This window comes from Rhipicephalus microplus, chromosome 8 (assembly GCF_043290135.1).
Source record: "Rhipicephalus microplus isolate Deutch F79 chromosome 8, USDA_Rmic, whole genome shotgun sequence".
Classification (NCBI taxonomy): Eukaryota; Metazoa; Arthropoda; class Arachnida; order Ixodida; family Ixodidae; genus Rhipicephalus; species Rhipicephalus microplus.
In genome coordinates, this window is record NC_134707.1 from 35,417,076 (window position 1) to 35,433,708 (window position 16,633).

The following is a 16,633-nucleotide window of genomic DNA, read 5'->3' on the forward strand; positions in this document are numbered from 1 at the left end:
TCAGTCAAGCACTAGTTTAAAATCAATAATTTTATAAGCACGAGGTCAGCCACAAAGTTTTCACAGTGCCAAGTGCATTCGCAAGTCTTGGTGTAACCAGCCGCTCGCTTTTAAAATGCCTGTGTTTCAGTCGACGACTGTTTCGTAGTCAGCTAAGCGCACGATGGATCTATTTGAGCATCCCTCAGCTTGGTTATAAGAATTAAACAATGTGCAGGTGCTCAAGCCTATTGGGGCACATTAGCTCAAATTCACGAAGCACATGACGACACACGTGTCAAGGCTAAACGGCAGTTTCTGACCATGGCTGGGCTTAATTGTTGACACACTCTAAAGCTAATTTTAAAATGAAGGGTTATTTTGCTCTCGGTTTTTTTATGCAGGGGAAGTGGACCCTCTACTTCTATCTTTGCTGAAAAAGCAATTTGGTGGGTGAGGGTATTATTCTTCATGACGAGGTCAGCCACAAAAGAGTCATAGTTCTGAACTAAGCATCGCTTTTCAACACAAAAAGAAAACATAGTTGCAACAAAACTCTGCGGTATTTTAAATAATTTGAGTCGTTGAAGAGTGCTGTCCTACTCGTTTTAGGAGCAAAGCTCCCACCGTACTAAAAACATCCCTCTGCTGCATCATTTCCCTCTTTGTATAGCGCCCGCAAAATGCCGCTTTTATCTACTTTTTACGACGGGAGATAGTTTAGCCAAGCGCTATTTTAAAAGCATACGCTTGCGTTTGCTATACTAGAGCGTTCACAATATCCATAAGCTGTTCATTCTATGCTTTCACGAAGTAAGCCTTAACAAACAAATGTGCGAACAGATCCGCTCTAGTGACATAAATGGCCGCGAGTCTGTGTACGCGAAATTTAGTATTCGGCTGCCCTTAAAAAGAGCTCAGCGTGTGGGGGAGATGGCGGACGCAAGGGGAAATTGTAGGCTTGAGTAGGAGCACCACGGGTGCGAGCGTAGGTTAGTGTTGTCACGTTGATTACAGTGACTCATTTTCCCCACTGTTTTGCTGCACAGCTCGAAAACACAAGCGTTTGTACAGGACACACTGATTACAACTCTTTTCGTTAAACAATGCTACCCATGGTGCTTACAAGATGCAGCTAATGAGCAGGTACGTACTCCAGTTCTCCATCTTACAATACTTGCCGAGTGTACAGCCATGGCCGGTGGTACAGCAGAATAAACTAAAATATATGAATCTTAAGTAAGAAATGTGCAAAGTAGGTTTTATACATATATTAAGTTTAATTGCATAGCTACCACTAAAAATATCTTAAACTTACACAAATTTGTTTGAGGAATTAAATAAACACCACATGGTGCTAGTATTACTCGTAACTATGAATGCCGATGGACATGACGTGCAAATCTTTGACACTCAGACTGACACCAGGATGCACTAATTACTTGATCTAATGCAAGGTAATTTTTAAAAGCGTTATAGTGTACCAATGATTAGCTAAGCCAAGGCCGAACTGTAGCTGCTTTGAGGGACCCAAACGATTCCCAGAAAAAGATATAGAATCTGATCGATCAAATCACTTAAAACAGAACGTTTAAGTGCAGACAAAAGACAGAAGGAGATGACGGAAATACAAGCGATCTTGATTTTTGTAGTTCGTTGGGGTTTGTCTCAGAGCAAAAGTAAAAAAAAAACACAAGAGCCACTCAAGGTAACGTAATTTTATTCACGTGGTATAAACGTACCTTTTTCATTCCCGTTGCGTCCTGGTTGACATGAACCTTGTGTGAGAAGGGGAGATTCGAATCAAAAATTTCTTAATGCAAAACGTGTGTCTATCGCAAATGAAAGCGAAAAGAAAGAAAAACTGCTTGCATAAGCTTACGATGGTATGTCTGTCCAGAAGATCAAAAGCCGCCACTCATGCAAATGAAAAATAGGCCGCCAAGTGCCTCTCAATCAATTCATGTGTAATTACCATTATGGCCTTCTGAGTGGCATGCCAGCCTAGTTACCCTTGAACATGATTAACAGCAATGTAAGACAGGCCCCCTATTCACATCCCCGTCTCCCGATAATAAACTTCCTGTGCTGCTATGGCCGGTTCAAAATGGCGCTGCGCACAACTTCGGCTAGACTCGGCCTTCCTTGTGCGACTTAATTTTGTGGGAGTCTTTTCAGCGCTCGCACCTGTCTTCCACTCTTCGGGGGAACAAAGATATCCGCGACAGCACTCCATGGAGCTCCAGTGAATTTGGTGCAGACGCGCATAAAAACGAAGCCACGTATGAGCACAGGGGGGGGGGGGGGAGGACCATTATTGATTTTATTTATTAGAAAATACCTGTAGTGTCTGAGGGCATTATTTCAGGGGAAGAAGTACACAGCGTAACATACGCTTACATAAAAGAACTATTCAGAAACAAGATGAACACACAAAGCAGAGCTTCACAATATTGCATCTATGACAGTAGCAATATGTCCCTGAAAGATGCTTTAGTGCGGCAGTCTGCAATTTCCCGGGGAAGCCGATTTCACTGGGAGATTGGGAGCGGAAAAAAAGAGTATTGGTAAATGTCTGTTCTGAAAAATTTTATCCTAATTTTAGAGGGTGGTCAGTTCTCTTAGATAAAAGATGTGAAGGTGAAAGGTAAGGTTCTCTATCTATTTTGAACAGCCCATTCAATATTTTGATTATCATTTCTAATCTCAAGTTTTTTCTACGTGATACTTACAAATCCCACGCTAACCTATCCTTAAGCGCAGTGACACTGACCCTGAAGTCATTGTTCCTAGTCACAAAAGGAGCTGCGCGGTTTTGTACGATCTCGAGCATATTAGACAGTTTTTGTTTGTGGGTCCCACACCACACAGGCGTACTCTAAGTAAGATAGGTCGGACATTTAAAAAGTAGAGTAGTTCTCTGATTTTAAGAGGAGCTAATCGGAGGTACCGTTTAACAAAGTTTAACATTCTACAGGATTTCGCTGCGACATATTCGACGCGCTTAGTCCAGCTAAGATTTGATGAAAGTTAAGCACCGAGGTATTTATACTTAGTTACTCGCGATAGCTAATTGGTGTCTAATGTAAAATGAAACAGGTATGGGTCGCGTTAACGAGTGAAGGAGACGCACCGGCACTTCCTAGGGTTCAGACTCGTATGCCCCTTGTCACGCCAGCGCATAATACTGTCTAAATCGCATTGAAAGTACTGATGGTAATAGGTGGATCTAATACAATGGTAAACCACACAATGATCGCAATAGGCTGGAAAGGTGGGCTAGTTGAGCGCTCATGCTGTGTGCCTCCTCTTTGCTTCGTGTCTGTGTTACTCCCGCGCTCCCAGTTCGCTGAACAATCACACAATGATCTACATACAGACGTGCTTTGCATGACACATTCTGAGCAATATCATTGGTGTACATACACTAGGAACAGCAAAGGTTCCAACACAGATCCCCGTGGAGCTTCCGAAGTAACAGCAACATATTAATCGCTCGTGCATGATAACGCTGTTAAAATTGGAATTAGTGACCATGACTGTATTGTGGCCCACGTTATGATAGTCCCCCTTTTCTTGTGTGCATGATCGGCCAAGGAAGATATATCTTTTTTTATAAAGAAACTTATGCTTCATCATCGAATGAGCTTGCCATTTTTCTCCAGGAATTCAATTATTTAGCTCAGTCCGCAGATTGCAACACCTGGTGTGATACATTTTGCTTCACACTAAAGCAGATAGTAGATGTTCCAAGTAAACACTTGTCTGCCTAACAACGCAGCGATAGGCCTTGGGTTACTCCTGAAGTCAAGCGAATGATCTAACAAGAGACATCGTCATTTGAATGTTTATAGAAAACAACGCAATCCTGATGTAATCATGGTGCTAAAGCCGCTTAGAAAATATATAAAGCGAAAAACATGATCAGTGTCACGGACGGCCATTTTTGGCGACACCGCGTCACGGCAATTAACGGGCGCCGTACTCCCCGACTGACCGTGAGAAACGTCGGCGCATGAAAGGGAGCCGAGAAGTGCAAAATGGGGGGCTCTTCTTAGAACATCGCCGCCGACGGTTAATCTTTTTGTAACTGCGGCGGCGTCTGCAAGGTCGTAGAACGCCGCGGTATACCCCGAACAAGGATTAGACTACGAGACACACCGGCTGAGAGCCAAACGTTTGACCGTTCCCACGGGGAAAAGCGTGGGAAACGCTCTAGTGGCCAAGCCGTATGACAACAACCTGACAGCTTGTCACTCTCACTAGTTGAGGGCCCTCTCCCAATTAAAAAGGGGTGGGGTCAAAATATTTTTGGGGCGGAGTTTCCCATCAATTATACGCGCATGATTGGACCCAGGTAGAGGTCTCTTGTCCCCAAGGAAGAGAGCGAGGAGACACGAGGGGAATTTAGGCGCAGGATTTTGCCCTGCTAGGCAGACTAGTCGCTGACCAACATGGTGTAGAAACAGATCAACAATCATCTCTTCTAGAAGTTTTTAGTGTGGCTCTGTATCGGCTGGCGACCTAAACTTAGCCGTTCGTCTAGTTGTGACGCGATATTAACGTCTGCAACGTAGACATCGGGACTTCGCCTCGAGTTAGCTCAACCTGCTCGAAGTCACCTGCAAGCACTAGCCTCCCGGAGCCACCAGCGTTGCAACACCGCCGACATCGCAGTCGTGCCAGAACTCTCTTCGACTTCTCGCATCCGATCGTCGGGGACGCAACGCTGCCGGTCATCACACGTATGCCTTCTTCTGTTTATATCTTCGAACTTTCTCATCCGTAGTTCTATCGTTGTTAGTTTGTGTAGTTTGTAATATAGTTCTCTCGCGTAAGCTGATTTATTGTTTTTATATGTATTTTTTAGTTGTATCAAGTGTTGATGTATTTTGTTAGTGGTATAGAAGTGTTGTATTAGATCCCGTGTGCTGCCATATCACTAGAGTGAAGTTTGTTTTGTTTCTCACGTCTCTGATCTCTTCACTGTCTCTGCTTGCGTACGGAACGAACCAACCTGCTGTCATTCCCGTCGCCGACTTCGCGCTGGCGACGCTAGAGTGGCAGCTTGTAACAAAACTGGCGTCCGCGACAGGACGTTCCGTACAAGAGTAAGACAGTGAGGGGTGAACGAGAACCGTGCGGACAGCGTGGTGATAGAGCCGCACAGTTGAAGCGGTTGCATCCTGCATAAGATTGCGCTGGTTTTATAGTGGCATTATAGTGACAGTTGCAGTATGCAGTGTATGGATTTTGATAAGTGGATCACGCAAGGTAAACAGTTAGGCCTTGAGGGCGCCGAACTGAGACAATGGGTTAAGGAGCAGCAGGAACAGGCGCAGGCGTTAGCCAGAGAAAAGCGGGTGCTGGCCCGGGAAGAAAGGGAGAGAGCGCGAAGAAAGGGCGAAAGAACGAGAAGCGGCAAGGGAAGCGGCAAGAGAAGCCGGAGAACGGGAAGTGCAGTTACTGCAAATAAAGATTCGCCTCAATGAGAGTAGCAGTGTGAGCCGATCCAGCAGTGAGCACGGCGATGCCGGTGAGGAACTGCCATTTGAGCGAGACACATGCTGTCAAGGGCTACTCACGGTTCTGCCTTGTGAGGCAAATGAAGCTGTTGCGCGACTCAGTCAGCAGAACGCGAACAACTACGAGGTAGTTAAGACAGAGATGTTCCGGATATTCGGAACTTCTGCCTGGACAAAGGAAGAGCAGCTCAGACAAGAGTCTGAAAGAAGGCGCGAAACAGAAAGACAACAGTCTGAAAGCGAGGCGCGTCAAAAAGCGATGGACGTTAAAGAGTGGCAGCTTGTAATTGTAACAATCAGAAAAGAAAAATATTTTCTAGCATTGGGCCCAAAGCTACAAAATAACCCGGAAAAATGTGGAAGTGTTCAAAATCAATCACCAAAGAATCAATAGACATCCGCAGCATAAATGATAGCGGTGTACTTTTAATTGATGACACCCATAAAGCTTCTGCTTTCAAATGCTATTTTCAGGCTTTTTTATGCACCCTTGTCACAGTGATGTAGTCTGTATTCCTGACAATGTTTTTGAACCTATACCGGAACTGGTGGTAACAAATGGTGGTATACTCAAGTTGCTTGACAAAATAAAGGCTTCTTCTGCAAATGGCCCTGATGGTGTGCCGCTTTACGTGTTAAACGCTTGCTCTAACGTAATTGCCCACCACCTTGTTATAATCTTTGAGAAATCATTGCGTACTTCTTGTTTACCTGGTGAATGGAAAGTCGCGAGTCAGGTTCCGATACATAAGGGTGGCCCAAAAAAATTGTCTCTAACTAGAGGCCGATTTCCCTAACGAGTATGTGCAGAAAAACAATGGAGCACGTTGTCTACAGTGTCGTAATGAAGCATCAAGAAAGTAACAATTTTTTTACCGAATCTCAGCATGGATTTCGGTCTGGTCTTTCCTGTTCAACATGGCTCGTCGAGTTCAGCCATGATCTCTTTCGCTCATTTAACCTTGGGGTGTAGACGGACTGCATATTCTTGGACTTTCAGAAAGCATTTGATTCTGTGCCCCATGTTCTGCTGCTGCATAAACTCTCATTCCTCAGTATTACTCCTGCATTGCTTGATTGAATCAGGTGTTATCTACAAGACCGGATGCAACGTGTCGAAATAATGGTTCCCAATCTGAATATGTTGCTGCTACATCGGGAGTTCCACAGGTATCTGTGTTGAAACCTTCACTGTTCCTAGTGTACACCAACCATATTGCTCCAAATGAGTCATGTCTATTGTCAGTTTCTGTACTAAATCGAAGTAAAGCAGTGCGCTACACCATCGTTGCAGACCATGTGAAGCACCCCGCACGATCTCATGTTCATCTCATCCTTACGCTTCGGTGCATGGCCACACTACAAGCGCTGGCACTCCTCAGAGCATTGCCATTGTCTGTTTGCACAGGGTGACTACACCTATTGATCTCGCCGCCGCCTTATTGGTTCAGACAGTGAAGCTATCGTATTGCGTGACGCCACCGTAATTCGTAACCCCGCTGTACGAAGGAACGCTGGCACTGAGGCGACCATGGTGACCTGTGTACAGCCTAATAGTCAGAGGCCCACACGTGCCCATCCCCCCTTTGTGTACTACAATGTAACTACTATAAGTATTTTTATTATACACTACAACATGGTTACTGCAGTATTGTAACGTCTTGATATCATATTCTTGTTTTTTATGTATTTACGTTGTAAACATTTCTGTGCCTTGCAGGTAACTGTAGGAATTCCAACAAGGCTTCATGGTCATGTACTTCACGCTGCACCGAGGCACTTTCCACGGCGCGTACAAACGCTTGTTCACCTTCCGAGCACTCCTGTTGATTGTTGTCCTAGGAGCCCTGGCGTACCTTATTTCTTCCATCGCCAGTCGTGCTCCCCAAGTGAAAACTTATGAGCCACTTGTCTCCACATCTACGGAGTCTTCGGCTGAACGTGGCAGAATCACGCGTGTTAGAACAATTTATATTTACGATACTTTCTAATTATAACATAGTTTTTCGGAAATAACAATAAAAACATTGTTCGCTTGTAAATATTAGTGCATTTTCTTCTTCCAATATGGTAATGTGCATCCTAAGCAAGAGTAAAATTAAAATATTATGGGATTATCTATTTGAAAAGGCAGGGTGACAGATTATGAAAGCTGCCCTCATTTTCCAACAACTCTATGCAAAACTTGCCGAATTGTGCGCATGCTGGGACACGGCACCCACCATCTTGGTAAAGATGGGCACATGATGGGTGGATGGTGGGAGTACTGGACGGATGATAGATGGACGGTGGGGGTTGGACATACACTGGGTGTACACTGGACGACGGCCGATGACATGTAAATAATGATCGAGGTTGGATGCCCGAGTCAAGGTCTAGTTATAAACTGCACTTTACAACGTAATTATAGACTACATTTTATTATCTTTCCTAACAAAAATGAACGCCAACGTCATTAGTTAAATAAACGGGGATAACCAAGAAGAAGCCTTAAGGCTTCCCGAGTTAAGTGCGCGCTCTCTCGGAGGCTACGACGCTCCGATAATTAGCTGGCGGTGTGGCATTGTGTTCCGGCGCTTGGGTTTCGTGCACATGCGTGACTGCCACGTTTTCCGCGACAGCACGGGTATAGCGTGCGTTCGTATCAAACTTCACTGGAAGAAAATCGGTAGGCACTAACCATACTTTATTACATTGCAGGCTAGTGGGCCTTGTCTTGGACCACAGAAAAATTCTTACCACACCGAAATTCGTATAAGCCGCAAGTGTATCACCAAGGTTTTACTTTATTTTTTTTAGTTTAAGCTGACTCGTAGCTTTGTTATTCACTTTTTATAGGTACGTGCTACGTTTATGTCATGCTTTATTTTAAGGAATCAGGTGCAGTTTCAGAGGAACATTTAAGGGACGTGGCGCTTACTACCACAGCTTATTTGGATTCGGCACTTGTTCAGGCAGGAAAAGAGCAGCCAAAGAGCTATGATGATTTTTCTGCATTTAGACAATTTGATCGTGAAAACCGACTTTAAAAAGTCTCATTAAACGCACTCAGCGGCATGACCACAGGTGTCTTCATTTTTATAGCAGCTTTTATAACTCGGCCTAACAAAGCCGTGGCAGCTGTGATGTGATATAAACAGTTTTATTTAGCGCCGCAGCAACACCTTTTCGCCTGCATTTATTTTTTGGACTTGGCAAGAGTATTCGGAGAGATGTTCACACCGATGACTGCTGAGTAGACAGCTGCCAGGCATGAAGAAATACGGGGCTTCGCAATGTCTTGCGAATTTTCATTTATATTGGCCAATGATGCTCTACTTTGTGGTGTCATTCCACTCATCGAAGGTGAGTGAGATTGACTGTACTGACATTTTGAATTGTTCTCAATCATTAATGAGGTCTTCAGTGATACCTTGTATTCTAGCCACAAGTAGTGGAGCGTGCATCTTCTTCGTGGAGTAATAGACACACGCATCGGCTTTCAGTTTCCTAATGGTGAACTCTCAATAAATTCTGATGGTGAGTTACAGATCATACTATATTTCTCGTACCTTTAACGATCGTTTCGCAATGCACGGGAATTCGATTTTGCGTTTCTATTTCTTTGTTGTTGTTTTTTATTTTCGTGACATCTTGCATTTTCACTCATCTCGCACTAGTATTTCAACCGTTCGGCAGTGCAACTAAAATGTGTGTTATCCTAGCTGTAAATGCTTCGGCAGTGTATTTGTAACTAACCTTATTTGCTGGACTACTTCAAAATGGATGATGTAACATGCAATGTCTAAACTGCTCTATTTTTCTGGAATCATGTGTTTTGGGCTTGAAGTTCTGAATATCGGAAATTGTATTGCCATAATAGATATGAAGAAATCGCATCAAAAACGCAAGATAGTCCGCAGGTCGCGGGATTGAATCCCAGTTGTGGCGACTGCATTTTCGATGAAGGCAAAAATGCTGTACGCCCGTGTGCTCGCCTTTCAATCCACATTAAAGAACCCCATGTGGTACAGTTTTTCCGGAGCCTTCCACTACGGCGTTTCTCATAATCATATGGTGGTTTCGGGACGTTAAACCCCAGATATTAATGAATCAATCGAGCAGCATCGAGTTCAAAGTTCCAAGTGATACGAAAAACTAATTGAGCACTCAGTGTGGGACTTCGTAAATTTAGTTATTTATTTGGTGGCCAAATTTATTATTGTAGAATTGATCAAGATTATAGAAAACATTCTTTCATATTTCTATTGTCGGTCCTTCTTAGCAGATGTCACCTGTGGTCTCCTACTCGGGTGTTGCAGTATGTGAAGTTCAACTAATTTACTTGTGGTTTATTTTGGCGGTTCTTTTTCTTGTCCTCACCCGTCTTATGGCGGTTCAAAATAGAGTGTGGTAAGGCTGGCCCGACAGCAAGGATTGTGAATGGCCTTCTCGCTACACGTAGTCAGCTACCATGGATGGTAAGTTTTGCTTTTATGAGGTCTATTTAGATAACATTTATGTTTTGCGTCCTGTAAAAATTTTTATTGAAAAATTATGTTTTGCGTCCTGTAAAAATGTTTTGCGTCCTGTAACAAAGACAATGGCAATAAAGGCAATCACAGGCAACAGAAAGTGGACTAATCCTAACTCTATACAAAATCTTGTTCTTGATCCCCTTTTAAGTGTGGCGCATATACGGCTTTCAGGCGTAATTCTTTATCTTTCTTTACAAGCCACTGCATGAAAAATTCGCTCACAAGCCACTGCATGAAAAATTCGCTCAAAATTTCTTGTAAATTTGCAGCGGATACCACGTTTCTTCGAAGAATGACGAAGGATAGAATTAGAGAATCCTCCAGAGTGGGTATGTGCCATATTTTCGAGAAAAACAAACAAACAGGATGCTGGCCTACTACACAAGATTTTGATTATTCAAGGCGTAATGGGTGCCCAGCAAAACTACTTATTGCAGTTACCGAACGAGTGTTTTTAAGATATTCTAAAAGACGCTCTTACAGCTTTCCGTGTGACTGTTCTGCGCGTTCTGCGCAGGCCTGGCGGTTTTTTCTTTGAAGGTTCATCCTGGGCATATAATTCCAACAAAGAATTTTTGTGTCCCATTATAGGCCTGTGCAAAGAGGTGAATCGAAGACATTTTCTGGCTAAGTGTCAGTATTGGAGAAGGGGCAATGCCAACTGGAAGCAATATTTTTTTTTATTTTATTCCTCTGTAGCCACATTTGAGGTGAAAGGGTCATGCGGTCCTTCACATAAGTGGTGAAAGGGAGAGAGAGGAGAGAGTACGGTTTTGATGTTGGGCTGGGGGTCGGCTAATACTACACTGCGGGTCGTAGGTTACCAACCCCTGGTACAAACCACCGTAATTCTCTAGAAAAACCAAAGAAGTAAATGAAGTAATCATTTTCGCTGTTCGTAGATAGAAGTTTTGTATTTTTAGGTTAACAAAATTATCTATTGAAAATGCTGCTACCTGTAAGCATTTGCGGCAAAGCAAACACCAAGAGCATTCGCGTTTAGTTTTTTGCAGGGTTGGAACCATGCTTGTAATATTTGCACAATGTGAAATCGTAACGGACATTTAGGCGATGGTTGCTTCAAGAAAAGATTACGCAAAAAAAGCAAACGCGCACGCGCGCGTACGCACACGCAGACACACACACAAAGTACAAAACGGAAAAAGACACCACTTCCACATGCATCGTTGTATTTTACAGTTGTCTGCTGTGTCTTCAAGCTCAGTATTACGTCATGCTGTGGCGATATTATTTTTTATGCGCATATCATTGTCGTTCAGTGAGCACTATTAGTTTGTTAAGCATTGTCTGTGAGCTGTGCTAGTGGAAAATAAAGCTGGCTTTACGTCGCAGTCTAGTCCTAGTTCATAGGTATAACCTAGAACGTAGGTTGCCGGCAAGTCGACTGGCACTGAAATCAACGTTCGATAATCCACGTGTGCGGACCCAATTATTTTTTAAAAATATCCATTTTCACAGGTGTTTTTGGTAATAAAGACCAATGGAAACTACACTACCTGTTCCGGTACTATTCTAACGCAAAGGAACATCCTCACAGCTGCCCATTGTATCAAGCAGTGAGTGGAGCTTATCTAATTTGTCTAATGTTTTCTCTACAAACATATTATTATTATTATTATTATTATTATTATTATTATTATTATTATTATTATGTTAAGAATAGGAACAATAACAATGTCTCAAATTTTACGTCCCAAACACGCGACACCATTAGGAGCGATGCCGCAGTGCAGGGCTCCGGAAATTTTGACCATCTGGTGTTCTTGAACATACGCTAACATCGTATATTATTAATCATGTTTTCCAAAAAAGTAGATGTCAAGCGAAACTCTGTGTGAGAGAAATTTCGCAAGTGCTTCATTATAACCTTCCCTGCCTCTGTTTGACTCACCCGTTTTTATTTTTGTGGAGCGAGAACCTTCAGAAAAATATCACGGTCAGTGTATATTGCACGCCTTTTTGTTGCGCTATATCCTTCCCGTCAGAGTGCTTTTGAAATTATATATGATGCTTCTCTCATTATGGACACCACAAGGGCCTCACTAAACAACTTATTCAGAAAAACAGCCGAATCAGCCGTTATACTGTAGGTATATGCTAACCTTGTCTTATCAAAACGTTTTATTTGCCTAGTTCATTCTTCACTTCTTAAAATAAAGTTTGTAGCGCCAAACACAATAGTAGCAATGTACATGGAACGACGCTTTTCGCACCTATATCTTTATTTTTCTGAGTAGTTATGCCCCACAATTTTTTTGAGTAGTCTTAATGAGATATTCCGTATAATAAAATGTGTCTAACAAAAAAATGGGCCTCTAAATATACACTTCTTTCTTTCAAAAAGTCTTGTCATTCACCTCTCACAACCTGGCGATTGCGTTGATAACGAGGGTTACTCGTCACTATTACCGCTGCCAGATCTTAGCTATTGCTACCTGTGTCTGCTCGGTAATCGGAGGTGAACTTTAAGTGGCTCGCAGAGCATGTATACACTGATGGGACAAGCCCGAGCCTCTGCGATATGTCCCATTTGTTGAAGTGCAGCGCGGTAGACCCAAACATCTTCGTAAGCATTGAGCTTGAACACTCTCGAGTGTCTTCACACAACTAGGTCACATATTGGAAAGCACCGGCATGCTGTATCGAATGTATTCCACAAATAGAGCATCGTATAATTGAAGTAGCGATGATTCTGATGGGCCCCATCTTGCTCCTGCTACGTGGCGAAGAATCAGAGCAAAGCTCTTCAATTTAGAATTAAGTACTGCGACATGCCTTGTCCACGATAGATCTCTATGTACGACAACCCCAAGGAACTTGTGGTGCGTTACAGCAGGTATCGCTGCCCCATTAATAAATATCGGGTATTGCGACATATGCTTGCGCGTGAACGCAAGCACTGCGCATTTGTCGATTGAAAGAGTGAGCCCCTGACGTCGTAGATATTTGTATGTGATCGTCACTGCACGCTGTAGTCGAGCTCGCAATTGCGGACGAGTAGTTCCGGATGCCCATATGCATATGTCATCAGCGTATGTAGTGATCTTCACCGTGCTGGGAAGTTCTGTTGCTAGGCCGATCATTGTGACATTGAATAGGATCGGGCTGAGAACTCTTCCTTGGGGAACACCACGATGAACCTTATATTGATCGGTGTCTCCGTTACTTGTCGTCATGTAAATGGTGCGGTCCCTAAGGTAGCTAAAAATCCAAGCGTACAGTTGTCCACCGATGTCGAAATCTTCCAGAGCGTCAAGGATCGCATAATGCAGCACATTATCGTAGGCACCCTTAATGTCTAAGAAGATCGCCGCCACTAGTCTGCGTCGGCTTCTTTCCTCTACGACGCTAGTGATCAAGTTGACCACACCATCAATGGCAGATCGGCCTCTTCTGAAGTCGTTCATAAATGCAGGAAAGGAGTTGTTGCTCTCTAGAAGCCACTCTAATCGTGCCGGTACCATTCTTTCCATCACTTTTCCGACGCAGCTAGCTAACGCGATTGGTCTGTAGGAGGAAAGTGCATAAGAACACTTTCCCGGCTTGAGCAATGCAATAATGCGACTGCATTTCCAATTAGCTGGGACTTCTCCTGACTCCCATGAGGTGTTATAATGAGATAACAGGATACGTCGTGCTTCTGTATCAAGATGGTTGAGTGCAGCATACGTGATTTCGTCAGGTCCTGGTGCCGATGATCGGCGGGAGGCAGAAATCGCAGCGTCAAGCTCATGTATTGTAAAACGTACATCAAGGCGCTCGTCAGACGATGGAGGCGCAATGGTAGTAAGAAGCTCATTAGTGGCAAGACCATCAGTGGTGTCCACGATGAGGCTACAGTAGTCACTGGCTATCTCAACTTCTGTCCGTCCCTGATGTAAAGCAACAGCTTGAAATGGTGGACGTTGTCAGTACTACCCGCCACTCACCCAGATTGCAGTTTCTCAAAAGTAATATCGCGGCATGAAAATATTATACCATCAATGTTTTCTCCGCCAAATGCCCCTGCAGTGCCTCCATGGAATCTGCCTAGACCACCTATCTCTTTTACGATACCTGGAATTACGAAGAAGTCGCTCATTTCTTCTGTTGGCCTCAGACAACTGACCCTATATCACATTTATACAACGTACAGTGATTCTCTGCACGTGTACACCGATGGATCCACCACGCTAAACACCTCCGCCGCAGCCTTTGTCATCCCAGACATGGATATTTCTCGACGATTCAAAGTGGACCATAAAACCACATCAACTGCCGCAGAGCTTGTCGCTATCCGATAGCCAATAAGGTTTATTTCCGGAGAGTGACCTCGAGCCTGGACAATTTTCTGTGATGCCCAACCCGCTTTGCAAACCATTAATTGCATCACGAAGCAAGGTCCATATTACAGCTTGGCAATAGAAATCACAGAACTTATTCAGGTTGCTTTAACAAATGGCCATCTTATAACTTTCCAGTGGATTCCCGCTCATTTCAGCGTGATGGGAAACGAAGAGGCAGACGCTGAAGCTGAAAATGCCTTAAGCAGTGCCCCTGAAGTACGCATTGCGTTTTCACGAGCTGACACGAACGCCCTGCTTCGCTGCGTGATGCGCAGCTACACACTTCAGCACTGGACCAAACCGGAACGGCGACACCAGCGACTTCACAAACGGGACCCGGAAATGAGGTTCCGCATGCCTCCTAAATTGAAACGGCAACTCACAAGTATGATCCACCGCATTCGTCTTGGTGTAGCGTACACCAGACGTTACGCACATATCATCGGTCGCAGTGACACCGGTCCTAATTGTGAACACTGTGATGTGCCAGAAACACTTGAGCACATATTTTGTGTCTGCCCAGCATACGCACGTGAACGACAAACACTGATTTCTTCTACTGAACTATACCGCAGTAGGTCATTAACTGAGGAGACCATGTTGGGCCCTTGGCCAGACACCAACAGTGCAACTGTGGTCACAAGAGCAGTTATTACCTTTTTAGAAACAACTGGACTACGTGTGCGGCTATAAGATGTGTCTCAGCTAGAAAAAACACTACATACTCACCTCTCTATCTCACCATTGTCATCCATTAATCTTTCTTTTCCCCTTTCCCTTCCCCCAGTGTAGAGTAGCAGGCTAGAGCAAGCTATCGCTCAGGCCGACCTCTCTGCATTTCTGTAAATAAACTTACCTAGCTATTGCTACAATACGCGGACCCCTGCCTACGATATCGCGTAAACACTTTCTTTTTATTTGCAACTCGTGCCGTTGCACTCAAACTCGTAATTTCTTCTCGCTTATTCTAAGTATATTCTGCATATTATCTTTTTTAATGTCCAATAATCCTGAGGAGGCTAACATTACCATCATAGAAGAGAAAACACAAGTTCATTGCTGTGTTACCATTCTCCACACAGTAAAGACACGTATCCCACGCGAATACTGGCATACTACAACAGTACGGAAAAATTGGACGGTGAGTTCTGGAGAGTGGACCGAATGAAAGTGCACCCAGACTTCAACGAAACCACTTTTGTTAACGACATCGCCCTGCTAAGGGTAAGACGGCTACTTTTGAACGCTGATAGCCATTCGTGACCAGCTGTCATTACCATAGGGGCATCATGGTGTATTATCTTTTACTTTGAATTTCATCTTTGTAGAGATGTCATAACCATAGGGACATTATGGTATAGTATCTTTTACTTTGATTTTCATCCTTGTAGAGCCAGTGGAAGCAAATCCTTATCACGACCTGGTTGCAAGCCGCTGTCTCTATCATTGAAAGGGCTGGTAACAACCCAGAATATGTCTCGTACCGCAACAGATGTAATGTCTGACGTTAATGCAAATGACATGCGTATGCTCTGTTCAGATTCATATAACTTTAGCTGCAGCGCTGAAAATCGAGTGAGAAATCGGCTGCACAACATTGCGTAGTTGAACATCTTTAAAACAGCAGCATGCAATTATTAAGCAAACAATGTGCCCTCAATCCTCTTTGGCCCATGGAAAAAGGGTGCTTCTGCAATGCGCAACACCAAAGTGCTGTTAGTGTTCTTTTAGGACAACACGCCTTGACGAATCTCTATGAATAGATTTTGCTTTTATATGTGCGCGCGTGACTGTCAGTGTTATTCGTGTGTTCATATGGTCGTTGTGTGTACCATAGTCAGCATCCGACACCTGGAGAAGCTAGCCACGTGATGTACTTAAGCGAACGTCTCCAAGTTAATCATTATAAAAAATGTATCACTCTGCTGCAATATAGCAAGTGGTATTCATTTATACCAATTTAAGATCAAATTTAAGATAAAATTGAAGTTAATTCAGGCGTTGCTGTTCTTTGTATATATTTGGTATCACGCAATCCAGGTGGAACGATCCTTCACGTTCACGACAAGAACACGTCCTATCTGCATCTCCCTGGAGCCCGTCGACATTTTTCACAAGCATGTGCGGGTGGCTGGCTGGGGTCTTCTAAAGCAATGTAAATACCTTTATAAGCACTAACTCTACATCAAAAGACCATGGTATACTCGCTCAAATTCGTTACACAGGATGGAGAGAACACGCATAAGGAGTCGTAAATATAACCAAA

The 16,633-nt window shown here is 43.7% G+C and overlaps 1 protein-coding gene and 1 long non-coding RNA gene across 7 annotated transcripts in view; both read left to right on the forward strand.

Moving 5' to 3' along the window:
- LOC119165774 (uncharacterized) overlaps nt 1-7,546 on the forward strand; it is a 29,591-nt gene extending 22,045 nt beyond the window's left edge. For 5 of the 6 annotated variants that reach the window (XR_012885295.1, XR_012885297.1, XM_075870435.1 and 2 more), the window contains one exon: nt 7,225-7,546. Coding sequence is in view for 1 of the 6 variants with exons in the window: in XM_075870435.1 (XP_075726550.1) it covers nt 7,225-7,407 (183 nt within the window). In the remaining 5 variants the exon portion in view is untranslated. Of the gene's footprint in view, nt 1-1,028; nt 1,126-7,224 lie in introns of all 6 variants that reach the window. The other variant, XR_012885294.1, reaches the window with a different exon arrangement.
- A 1,003-nt stretch (nt 7,547-8,549) lies between these two features.
- On the forward strand, nt 8,550-15,540 carry LOC142768460 (uncharacterized). Its single transcript, XR_012885298.1, has 4 exons — nt 8,550-9,023; nt 9,891-9,964; nt 11,501-11,598; nt 15,450-15,540. It is a non-coding gene; the product is annotated as an uncharacterized LOC142768460 (long non-coding RNA).
- Nucleotides 15,541-16,633: the final 1,093 nt, after the last annotated feature.